Source organism: Pleurodeles waltl, chromosome 3_2 (assembly GCF_031143425.1).
Source record: "Pleurodeles waltl isolate 20211129_DDA chromosome 3_2, aPleWal1.hap1.20221129, whole genome shotgun sequence".
NCBI classification, from domain to species: domain Eukaryota; kingdom Metazoa; phylum Chordata; class Amphibia; order Caudata; family Salamandridae; genus Pleurodeles; species Pleurodeles waltl.
In genome coordinates, this window is record NC_090441.1 from 84,116,598 (window position 1) to 84,128,685 (window position 12,088).

Genomic DNA, 12,088 nt, shown 5'->3' on the forward strand with positions numbered 1-12,088 from the left:
AATGAAAGTTCATTGCCAGTCTGGGAATGAATGATCAGCATAGGAACGTGCTAACCATGATTTATGTTTCTTTTCTATTTCCTTAGACTAACAAAAACCCGCTCAATGGATGACTTGCTCTCTGCCTGCGATGGTGGTGCCCCACTGACACGTACCTCCAGTGACCCAAACCTCAACAACCACTGTCAGGAGGCCAGGACTGATCTTGAGCCTAGGAACTGCATTGTCAATGGAGGTGACTTGGAAGCCTCTGCACATCTGCTGCCGCTCTGTGCAGAGTCCCAAGATGTAGGGATAACGTGTCAATTTATTAAATCAGTTGGCATCAAAAATGGAAGTCCCAGTACAAATATGGAAGATGATTTCGATAACTCTGGTATCAATTCAGCATCACCACTTGATTCTGCTACTGATAATTTTATGGAAGTTGATTGTACTGCAGAACTAAAAGGAGCTAGTGATGACACCCTAGAAGGAGTTGGTAATGTTGATAACCTTCGAAGATGTGATGAGTTCATGAATCATCAAAGATCTGGTGATGCTGCAAGTCTGCACGGACCTGGTGATGCTGACAGCCTGGGAGGAATTGGAAATGTAGAGAATCTGCCAAAACATGATGATGATGGAAATATTCCAGGGTATAGTGGTGATAATCTATCTGAATGCGGCAGCCCTAAGAATATGGTTGTAAGCGGGAAGACAGATGATGACAGGCACATACAGAGTTTGGGTGGTGCTGAACATCTTCAGGAATGTAGCAGCAGTGAACCTCTCCAGTGTCCTGTAGCTACTAATGAACAGAAATTTGAAGATGATAATGCAAAAGAGACCAGAGGTATGAAGGGAGGAGGGAGGATTGATGAAGCAGAAGAATCCATGGTCTCAAAGAAAAATGTCATTAGTGGGGGAACCGGGCTTCTCAAGGAAGCTGTAATGAATGAAGTAGAAGAGACTAATGGTGTGTGGCAGAGAAAGAATTTTGAAACTTATGAGGCTAAGTATTTGAATGCAGGCAGGAGTCTTGGATTGAAATGGCACAATGGCACTTTTATTGCTAAAATGCAATCAAACAGCTGCGACCTAAAAGAGAGTAGGACAGCACTGGCAGTGGAAAGCCCTAAATGCAGCTCATCAAGTGACATAGATCCTACATGTGGGCCATGCAGTAAACAAGTATTTGGCAGAGGAGGAGCCAGTAGGGATATCATATGCTTGGAAAGCAGCCAGACTGCAAAATTACCATTTGACTTTTCCCGTGTTTATCATCGCCAGACTTCACAGAGTCAAGTGAGCGAGTTTTCACTCTTGGGATCCAACTGGGAGAGCTTGCAAGGCATGATGAAGTCTATTCCAAATGGAGACGCTGGACAGAGGAGACTCCTCATGCATGGATGCTGCAACAAGAGGCTGAATAGCAAGCCTCTTCGCTTGGCTGGCTCCTTTGTTGGTGGACATTGGTTCCACAGAGATGGTGTGAAGACCCCATGCTATGTTCCATCTAGTCCTCCTTGTTCAGGAACTCATTTGAAGAGCTGTAGGTTTTGGACATCTGGGCACTCTAAGCAGCTGCAAACAAGCAAGTTTCTTGCACTGGCTTGTCCATCTCCAGTGCCTCCTCCACACCTGGATGATGATGGCCTTCCTTTTCCAGCAGATGTGGTGCAGCAGAGACTGAGACAGATTGAAGCTGGTTACAAACAGGAAGTAGAGCTGCTGCGCCGACAGGTGAGGGAGCTACAGCTAAGGCTAGAAGTTCGACACTGCTGTGCACCTCCATCAGAGCCTGAGGTGGACTACGAGGATGACTTTGTAAGTAATTTTCATCTAGAGTGTGTTGCAGTTCTTCTAAATGTGAGTGAATGAAATGGATCACAGACATTTAGAAATAATTCAATAATGAATGTGTTTCTTTGTATTAAGTGGTTCTCTTCCACATTTTACCTGATCGGGCCCATGATACAAATAGGGAGCACCTTGCTTGTTAGAGTCAGAGCGCATTTAAAAAAAGGTGTTCTCAGGCAACTGGTGCTGCCCTGGAGGCAGTGCATTCAATGCAGTGTATTCAGTGAAATGTTGAGCAACTACTTCTAAGCTGCACTGTGTCTCTCTTTGCAACCTGCCTTCACTTTGAAGCGGGATCGGAGATACCTTTGTAGGCAAGGGCAGTGAGTGACTGCACTTGCCTGTTGAGGGATGTCTGTGGGAGAGCAGGAGCGGTAGGTGGGGCTGGGCACTCTGACCCCATGGGAGCGCTGCCCTTAGGGGGCGCACTGATAACTTGACACATTTTTGTGGCACACTTTCACTGTGCCTCTTAAGAGCATACATGTCTTTGCGCCTGCATCTGTAGTATGTTGCAGGTGCAGATGCAAAGTGATTTCCTTATTTGCATGGGGCCAAACCTCATGCAACTGAGGGAACACCCTCTTGTGATAATGCTGGTGATACATGTGCGCTAGCAGTTCTACAAAAGGGGCTGCACAAGTGAATGTGGCCCCTTTTGTAGTACCAAAGTGCCTTTGAGGCGCACAAAGTGTATGCACTTGTCCGTTCTCAGGCAGCCATCGGTCATTGTAGGACTGCGCATGTAGACATTCCTTCCCTCCTTCCACTTCAACTGTTTTACTGATGTGTCTATTCTTCCTTCATTCCATTCCAGTATTGAGACTTAAATGTTGCAAAGTACTTGTCTGTGGGTAATGACTGCTGGGTCCTTTCATGCTCAGTTTTTCTGTGGACTATTAGCACACAGCCACTGCATGGTTGCCATTGTTTTTTTCGTACTACTGATTTTGAGTCTGGCTCCATGCATTTGAGAAGGTTTTGCTTTATCATCCACTTATGAATCTAATATTCCACCTGCACCTTCCTTTCCCATTCTTATACTGAAATCTCTAGTTCTCAGAGTTTTAGTTGCCTAGTGAATCTGTTTATAAACCCACACCATTCTGCTTTATACATTTATGATGTTGTTAATTCTCTTTTAAATTATGAATCCCTTAGGATGATCTTCTCTGAGTAGTGTCTTTATTCTTTTATGTGGCCTACAGAATTTGAGAAAACCCTCTGGTTAACATTTTAACAGAACCTTTGTCTGATAATTATATATTGGTTTCAAACAATGTATTACAGCATCTCTGTGCAAAAGGTACATGCATAGAAGTAACTTTCCCCAGTAGAACAAAATAGCCATCTTGTAATACCTTTGATAATACTCACCTCTTCCCATCCATTATAAACCCTGAAGTTAGAGCACAATCGTACCAAACAGCAGATCCATTCTCAAGTGAAAAGCTTGTCAGTTAATTAACCACTCAATATGTTTGAAGGAGTAGCTTTACCATGTTGCTTAGACAGCTCTAAAACCCATTTGATAGTTTTTTCCACAGGTTTATTTTACCAACCAAGAAGATCCATTTTTTGAGGGTTTGCTTTTTGAGGGCTTGCTTTTATACGGTACCCTTGTAATATAGGAAAAGATAATTTATCTTGAAAATCTTTGGTCTACAGGGAGAAACTCTGGTAGGATTGATTCCATATAACTATTCTTCTATTCATGGGAGTCTCATCAATAGACATTAGCACTAAATAATTACACCCATAAGTAGGGACCTTGGAGCACATATTAAAATTGTGTGTGTGTATGTATGTGTGTATATATATATATGTTCGATGGCATGTGTAGCTGCAGATACACATGCTGTGCATTATCCTGCCATCTAGTGTTGGGCTCGGAGTGTTACAAGTTGTTTTTCTTCGAAGAAGTCTTTTCGAGTCGCGATACCGAGGGACTCCTCCCTGTCGACTCCATCTTAGATGGGTTTTTTTTTCCGCCATCGGGTTCGGACGTGTTCCTCTTCGCTCCGTGCTTCGGTTCGGAAAAGATAGGTTCGATGGCATATGTTGCTGCAGATACACATGTTTGGCACAGTCCGCTGCCTGGTGTTGGGCTCGGAGTATTACAAGTTGTTTTTCTTCGAAGAAGTCTTTTTGGTCACGGGACCGAAGGACTCCTCCCTCTTTGGCTCCATTGCGCATGGGCGTCGACTCCATCTTAGATTGTTTTTTTCCGCTGTCGGGTTCGGACGTATTCCTTTTCGCTCCGTGTTTCGGTTCGGAAAGTTAGTCAGAATCTCGGAAGAAAGCGTCGGTATTGTTCCGTTCGGTATCGGAATAGTTAGGTACATCGACACCGATCATCGGAAGACTTTGGGGCAGTTTCGATCCCCCATCGGGGCCTGGTCGGCCCGACCGCGTGCGACATCGAAGCCGATGGAACGGACCCCGTTTCGTTTCTGCCCAAAATGTCACAGTAAGTATCCTTATACAGATCAGCACTTGGTCTGTAACTTGTGCTTGTCCCCCGAGCACAAGGAGGATACCTGTGAAGCCTGTCGAGCCTTCCGGTCCAGAAAAACACTCCGGGACCGAAGAGCCAGGCGTCACCAAATGGCGTCCACGTCGACAAAACAACGCTTCGACGACGAAGAGGAAACATTCTCGGTTCCGGAATCAGAATCCGGAGACTCCGACGTCGAACAACAGCAACAAACTGTGAGTAAGACGTCGAAAAGTAAATCCATCGACAAACCGAAAGCCCAGGGGACGCCACTGCCAACAGGCCATGGCTCGACCCATAAATCAGGCGACCCGTCGAAGGGGCCGAAAAAGGGCACGCCCATAGCGAAGACACCCGACTCCGGTCGAGGGACCGCCATGGAGCAACCTCGGAGCCGAGAAAGCGGCTCCGAGAGACAAAAACAAGATACCAGCACCGAAAAACATCGGCACCGAGAATCCATGCCGAAAGGAACAAAAATTCTGTCGGTGCCGAAACCGAAAAAAGATTCTCTCTCGGTGCCGAAAAATACCACACCTTCATCCTACTCAGAGGAACAAGGACTAAGTGGCCAAATGCACAAATTTGGACAAGAGCTCCAAAGTGTAGAATCGGACTACACACAAAAGAGACTTTGCATCCAGCAAGATACAGGGAAGATATCAACCCTTCCCCCAATCATGAGGAAAAGAAGGATCGGACTTCCAAAGGATGACACACAACCACAAGCCAAAGTGGTTAAAAAAGTCACGCCTCCGCCCTCTCCTCCACAGGCATCGCCGGCACAAACACCGCCACAAATGCACTCACCAGCGCAAACTACCATAAGTCATGACGATCAGGATCAAGACGCCTGGGACCTGTATGACACCCCAGTGCCGGACAATGATCCCGAGTCATACCCCACAAAGCCGTCACCGCCAGAGGACAGTACCTCATACTCGCAACTGGTGGCTAGGGCTGCAGACTTCCACAATGTCCAACTGCATTCCGATCCTATAGAGGATGATTTCTTATTTAACACCCTCTCGGCTACACATAGCCAATATCAATGTCTCCCAATGCTACCAGGGATGTTACGGCACGCGAAACAAATTTTTGAGGAGCCCGTAAAATCAAGAGCCATCACCCCAAGGGTGGATAAGAAATACAAACCACCACCCACAGACCCAGTGTTTATTACTTCGCAGTTACCACCCGACTCTGTGGTAGTAGGGGCAGCTCGCAAAAGAGCAAATTCACATACATCTGGCGACGCCCCACCTCCGGACAAAGAAAGCCGAAAATTTGACGCGGCAGGGAAAAGAGTGGCGTCACAGGCAGCCAACCAGTGGCGCATCGCAAATTCACAAGCGCTGCTGGCCAGATATGACCGCGCACACTGGGACGAGATGCAACTTCTCGTAGACCATCTTCCCCAGGAATACCAAAAAAGGGCGCAGCAAATAGTGGAAGAGGGACAAACGATCTCAAACAATCAAATCCGCTCTTCACTAGACGCAGCCGATACTGCAGCAAGAACAGTCAACACTGCTGTCACCATAAGGAGACACGCTTGGCTACGCACTTCAGGCTTCAAACCTGAAATCCAGCAGGCTGTCCTTAATATGCCCTTCAACGAGAAACAACTGTTTGGCTCGGAAGTGGATACAGCCATTGAAAAACTTAAAAAGGACACAGACACGGCCAAAGCCATGGGCGCACTCTACTCCCCGCAGAGCAGAGGCTCTTTCAGAAAAACTCCATTTAGAGGGGGGTTTCGTGGCCAACCCACAGACACCACCAGCCAACAATCAAGAACCACACCATATCAGGGTTCCTTCCAAAGGGGTGGTTTCAGGGGATATCGGGGGGGTCAATTCCCAAGGAGTAGGGGAAGATTCCAGACTCCAAAAACACCTCCACCTAAACAGTGACTTTCAAGTCACGCAACCCCTTCACTCAACACCAGTGGGGGGAAGACTAAGCCAATTCTACCAATCTTGGCAACAGATTACAACAGACAATTGGGTATTAGCAATAATCCAACATGGCTATTGCATAGAATTCCACAGCTTCCCACCAAACATCCCCCCCAAAACATGCAAAATGTCACAACATCATTTAGAACTTTTAGGACTAGAAGTTCAAGCACTACTGCAAAAGGATGCAATAGAATTAGTACCAGTACAACAAAAAAACACAGGAGTTTACTCCCTGTACTTTCTAATCCCAAAAAGAGACGAAACATTGAGACCAATATTAGATCTCAGGACACTAAATACCTACATCATATCGGACCATTTTCACATGGTCACACTACAAGACATCATTCCACTGCTCAAACAGCAAGATTACATGACCACATTAGACCTAAAGGATGCGTACTTTCATATACCAATACACCCTTCTCACAGAAAGTACCTACGGTTCGTATTCAACGGAATACATTACCAATTCAAGGTGTTGCCATTTGGAATAACAACTGCACCAAGAGTGTTCACAAAATGTCTAGCAGTAGTAGCAGCACACATCAGGAGACAACAGATACATGTGTTCCCTTACCTAGACGACTGGCTAATCAAAACCAACACAGTAAAAAAATGCGCAAACGACACCACCTTTGTCATACAAACCCTTCACAAACTGGGGTTTTCCATCAACTACACAAAATCACACCTAGAACCGTGTCAAACACAACAATATCTAGGAGCAACCATCAACACATCAAAAGGAATTGCCACTCCAAGTCCACAAAGAGTGCAGGCATTCCACAAGCTAATAAGTGCTATGTTTCCAAACCAAAAGATACAAGCAAAATTTGCGCTAAAACTTCTAGGCATGATGTCATCATGCATAGCCATTGTCCCAAACGCAAGACTACACATGCGACCCTTACAACAGTGTCTAGCATCACAATGGTCACAGGCACAGGGTCAACTTCAAAATCTGGTGTTGGTAGACCGCCAAACATACCTCTCGCTTCTATGGTGGAACAGCAAAAATTTAAACAAAGGGCGGACGTTTCAGGACCCAGTGCCTCAATACGTTATAACAACAGATGCTTCCATGACAGGGTGGGGAGCACACCTCAATCACCACAGCATTCAAGGACAATGGGATATACACGAAACAAAACTTCATATCAATTACCTAGAACTGTTGGCAGTATTTCTAGCGTTAAAAGCCTTCCAACCCATAATAACACACAAATACATTCTTGTCAAAACAGACAACATGACAACAATGTATTATCTAAACAAACAAGGAGGAACACACTCAACACAATTGTGCCTCCTAACACAAAAAATTTGGCAGTGGGCGATTCACAACAACATTCGCCTAATAGCACAATTTATTCCAGGAATACAAAACCAACTAGCAGACAACCTTTCGCGAGACCACCAACAAGTCCACGAATGGGAAATTCACCCCCAAGTTCTGAACAAGTACTTTCAAATTTGGGGAACACCCCAGATAGATTTGTTCGCAACAAGAGAAAACTCAAAATGCCAAAACTTCGCATCCAGGTACCCACACCGCGAATCACAAGGCAATGCTCTATGGATGAATTGGTCAGGGATATTTGCGTACGCTTTTCCCCCTCTCCCTCTCCTTCCATATCTAGTAAACAAGTTGAGTCAAAACCAACTCAAACTCATACTGATAGCACCCACATGGGCAAGACAACCTTGGTATACAACTCTACTAGACCTTTCACTAGTACCGCATGTCAAACTACCCAACAGGCCAGATCTGTTAACACAACACAAACAACAGATCAGACATCCAAACCCAGCATCATTGAATCTGGCAATTTGGCTCCTGAAATCCTAGAATTCGGACACTTGGACCTCACACAAGAATGCATGGAGGTCATAAAACAAGCTAGAAAACCTTCCACTAGACACTGCTATGCATCTAAGTGGAAAAGATTTGTTTACTACTGCCATGCCAATCAAATACAACCAGTACATGCCTCTACTAAAGACATAGTAGGATACTTACTACATTTGCAAAAAGCAAATCTCGCTTTTTCATCTATAAAAATACACCTCGCAGCTATATCTGCTTACCTACAAACTACTCATTCATCGTCTCTATTTAGAATACCAGTTATTAAAGCATTCATGGAAGGGCTAAAAAGAATTATACCACCAAGAACACCACCAGTTCCTTCATGGAACCTTAACATCGTCTTAACAAGACTCATGGGTCCCCCTTTCGAACCCATGCATTCCTGTGAAATGCAATATCTAACCTGGAAGGTCGCATTTCTCATTGCAATCACATCCCTCAGAAGAGTAAGTGAAATACAGGCATTTACCATACAAGAACCATTTATTCAAATACACAACAATAAAATAGTTCTAAGAACAAATCCAAAATTTCTGCCAAAAGTAATCTCACCATTCCATTTAAATCAAACGGTAGAATTGCCAGTGTTCTTCCCACAACCAAATTCTGTGGCTGAAAGGGCACTACATACATTAGACATCAAAAGAGCACTAATGTATTACATTGACAGAACAAAGCTAATCAGGAAAACAAAACAACTGTTCATAGCTTTTCAAAAACCACACATAGGAAATCCAATCTCTAAACAAGGCATTGCTAGATGGATAGTCAGATGCATTCAAACATGCTATCTTAAAGCCAAAAGAGAATTGCCTATTACACCAAAGGCACACTCAACCAGAAAGAAAGGTGCTACAATGGCCTTTCTAGGAAACATTCCTATGAGCGAAATATGTAAGGCTGCAACCTGGTCTACGCCTCATACGTTTACTAAACACTACTGTGTAGACGTACTAAATGCACAACAAGCTACAGTGGGCCAAGCTGTACTAAGAACATTATTCCAAACTACTTCAACTCCTACAGGCTAAACCACCGCTTTTAGGGGAGGTAACTGCTTTATAGTCTATGCCAAACATGTGTATCTGCAGCAACACATGCCATCGAACTGAAAATGTCACTTACCCAGTGTACATCTGTTCGTGGCATTAGTCGCTGCAGATTCACATGTACCCTCCCACCTCCCCGGGAAGCCTGTAGCCGTTTAGAAGTAGATCATAAACCTTAAACATCTGAACATTTGTAAATAATTATTAGAAACTCTTATCATACATACATATTCACTCCATTGCATGGGCACTATTTATACCAAACAACTCCATCCTCACCCTCTGCGGGGAAAACAATCTAAGATGGAGTCGACGCCCATGCGCAATGGAGCCAAAGAGGGAGGAGTCCTTCGGTCCCGTGACCAAAAAGACTTCTTCGAAGAAAAACAACTTGTAATACTCCGAGCCCAACACCAGGCAGCGGACTGTGCCAAACATGTGAATCTGCAGCGACTAATGCCACGAACAGATGTACACTGGGTAAGTGACATTTTCATTATCAATCGGAAAATTTGACGGTATTGTTTGCACTCGGTACCGGGTTAGTGCTAGCACATCGACACCGGAGAAAGAAGAGCTCCGGCAGCCCTTCGGGGCTTCCACTCCTCGGCGTGGCCCGGATCGGCCTGACCGCGTGCGTCTTCAAGGCTCATGGAACGGACCCCCTTCCACTTCTGCCCCAACTGCCACGCTAAGTATCCTTATACAGACCAACACTTGGTTTGTAATCTGTGTTTGTCCCCCGAACACAAAGAGGATATGTGCGAGGCTTGTCGGGCATTTCGATCCAAGAAGACACTGCAGGATCGTAGAGCTTGAAGACTTCAAATGGCGTCGACCCCGGTCAGACACCCCGATGTCAAAGAAGAGGAGACATTCTCCATTCCAGATTTGGGCTCGGACGAGCCCAAGAGTGAGCAGCCGACGATGCAACAAACCGTGAGTAAACCAGCCCCAGCAAAAACTCACTCGAAAATCATGAAGGCCCAGGGGACGCCACCCAACAGGCCATGGCTTTACCCGAAAGCACGGTGACCAAACATCGGCACCGAAAAAGGCCTCCCAGCAGCCGAAGACATCAGACGCCGGTCGAGATACCGGCTCCGAACAGAGTCGGCACCGAGATACCTGCTCCGACCAGACTCAGCACTGAGAGATCAGCACCCCGAATCCAAAAAGGTTTCTTCGGAGCCGAAAAAGACTGCTGAAATGTTTTCGGTGCCAAACATGCAGCCTTGGAGCCGAAACACAGCTCCTATACAGACGAACCGGGCCTTTCCTCACAATTACAAGGCCACAGGTTTGGACAAGTACTGGGCATGGGAGAGCCAGACCATACCCAAAGGAGGCTCCATATACAAAAAGACATGGGGAAAATCAGAACTCTTCCTCCAAATAAGATGAAGCGGAAGCTCGCATTCTATGAGGCGGAAATGCAGCCAAAAGCAAAAGTGGCTAAAGAAAAAACACCACCACAGTTTTCTCCACAGCCATCGCCACTGCACTCGCCACATCTGTTCCCAGTAGCAACACCCCCAATGATGCAGTCACCAACGCACACAGGGATGAGCCAAGATGACCAGGATGCATGGTATTTTTATGATGCACCGGTCTCAGATAATAGTCCGGATTGCTACCCGGCAAGGCCATCACCACCGGAGGACAGCACTGTGTACATGCAGGTGGTTTCCAGGGCAGCTACTTCTCATAACGTAGCATTGCATGCAGAGCCCATAGAAGATGACTTCTTGTTCAATACCCTGTCATCTACGCACAGCCAATACCAAAGTTTGCCAATGTTACCAGGCATGTTAAAACACGGCAAACAGGTGTTTTAAGACCCAGTCAAGAGCAGAGCCATCACACCTAGGGTGGAGAAGAAATATAAACCTCCCCCTACGGACCCTGTGTACATTACACAAAAGTTAACTCCTGATTCGGTGGTAGTAGGAGCAGCCCGGAAAAGGGCAAACTCTCAAACTTCTGGAGACGCACCACCACCCGACAAAGAAAGTTGGAAATTCGATGCAGCAGGCAAAAGTGTGGCAGCACAGGCAGCCAATCAGTGGCGAATTGCCAATTCGCTAGCTCTACTGGCAAGATACGACAGGGCACATTGGGACGAAATGCAACATTTCAATCTACACCTTCCCAAAGAGTTCCAGAAACGTGCCCAACAGGTTGTCAGGAGGGCCAAACTATCCCCAACAACCAAACAAGGTCGGCTATGGATTCAGCAGACACGGCGGCCAGAACAGTAAACACGGCGGCACGCGTGGCTGCGTACCTCCGGATTTAAGCCAGAAATCCAGCAGGCTGTGCTGAATATGCCTTTCAACGGACAACAATTGTTTGGGCCGGAGGTGGAGACAGCAATAGACAAACTGAAGAAGGACACTGACACTGCCAAAGCCATGGGAGCGCTCTACTCCCCAAAGAGCAGAGGCACTTTTAGGAAGCCGCACTTTAGAAGGGGGTTTCGGGCCCAGACCACAGAGCCTTCCACCTCACAAGCCAGACCCACATACCAGGGCCAATATCAGAGAGGAGGTTTTCGGGGACAATATAGGGGTGGACAGTTCCCTAAAACAAGAGGGAAATTCCAAAGCCCCAAAACCCCACAAACTAAACAGTGACTCCAACGTCACAAACCCCCACCACACAACACCAGTGGGGGGGAGGCTCACAGATTACCACAATTGGAAACACATAACTACGGACGCGTGGGTCCTAGCCATTATCCAACATGGTTATTGCATAGAATTCCTACATTTGCCACCAAATGTGCCTCCAAGAGCACGCAACATGTCCAAACAACACTTAGACCTATTACAACTAGAAGTCCAAGCATTGTTACAAAAAG

At 46.0% G+C, this 12,088-nt stretch overlaps 1 protein-coding gene across 6 annotated transcripts in view; it reads left to right on the plus strand.

The window, feature by feature from the left end:
* MTMR4 (myotubularin related protein 4) overlaps positions 1 to 12,088 on the plus strand; it is a 570,772-nt gene that overhangs the window by 452,781 nt on the left and 105,903 nt on the right. For all 6 annotated transcript variants that reach the window (XM_069226856.1, XM_069226854.1, XM_069226857.1 and 3 more), the window contains one exon: positions 87 to 1,809. In XM_069226856.1, coding sequence (XP_069082957.1) covers positions 87 to 1,809 — 1,723 coding nt within the window. The remainder of the gene's footprint in view (positions 1 to 86; positions 1,810 to 12,088) is intronic.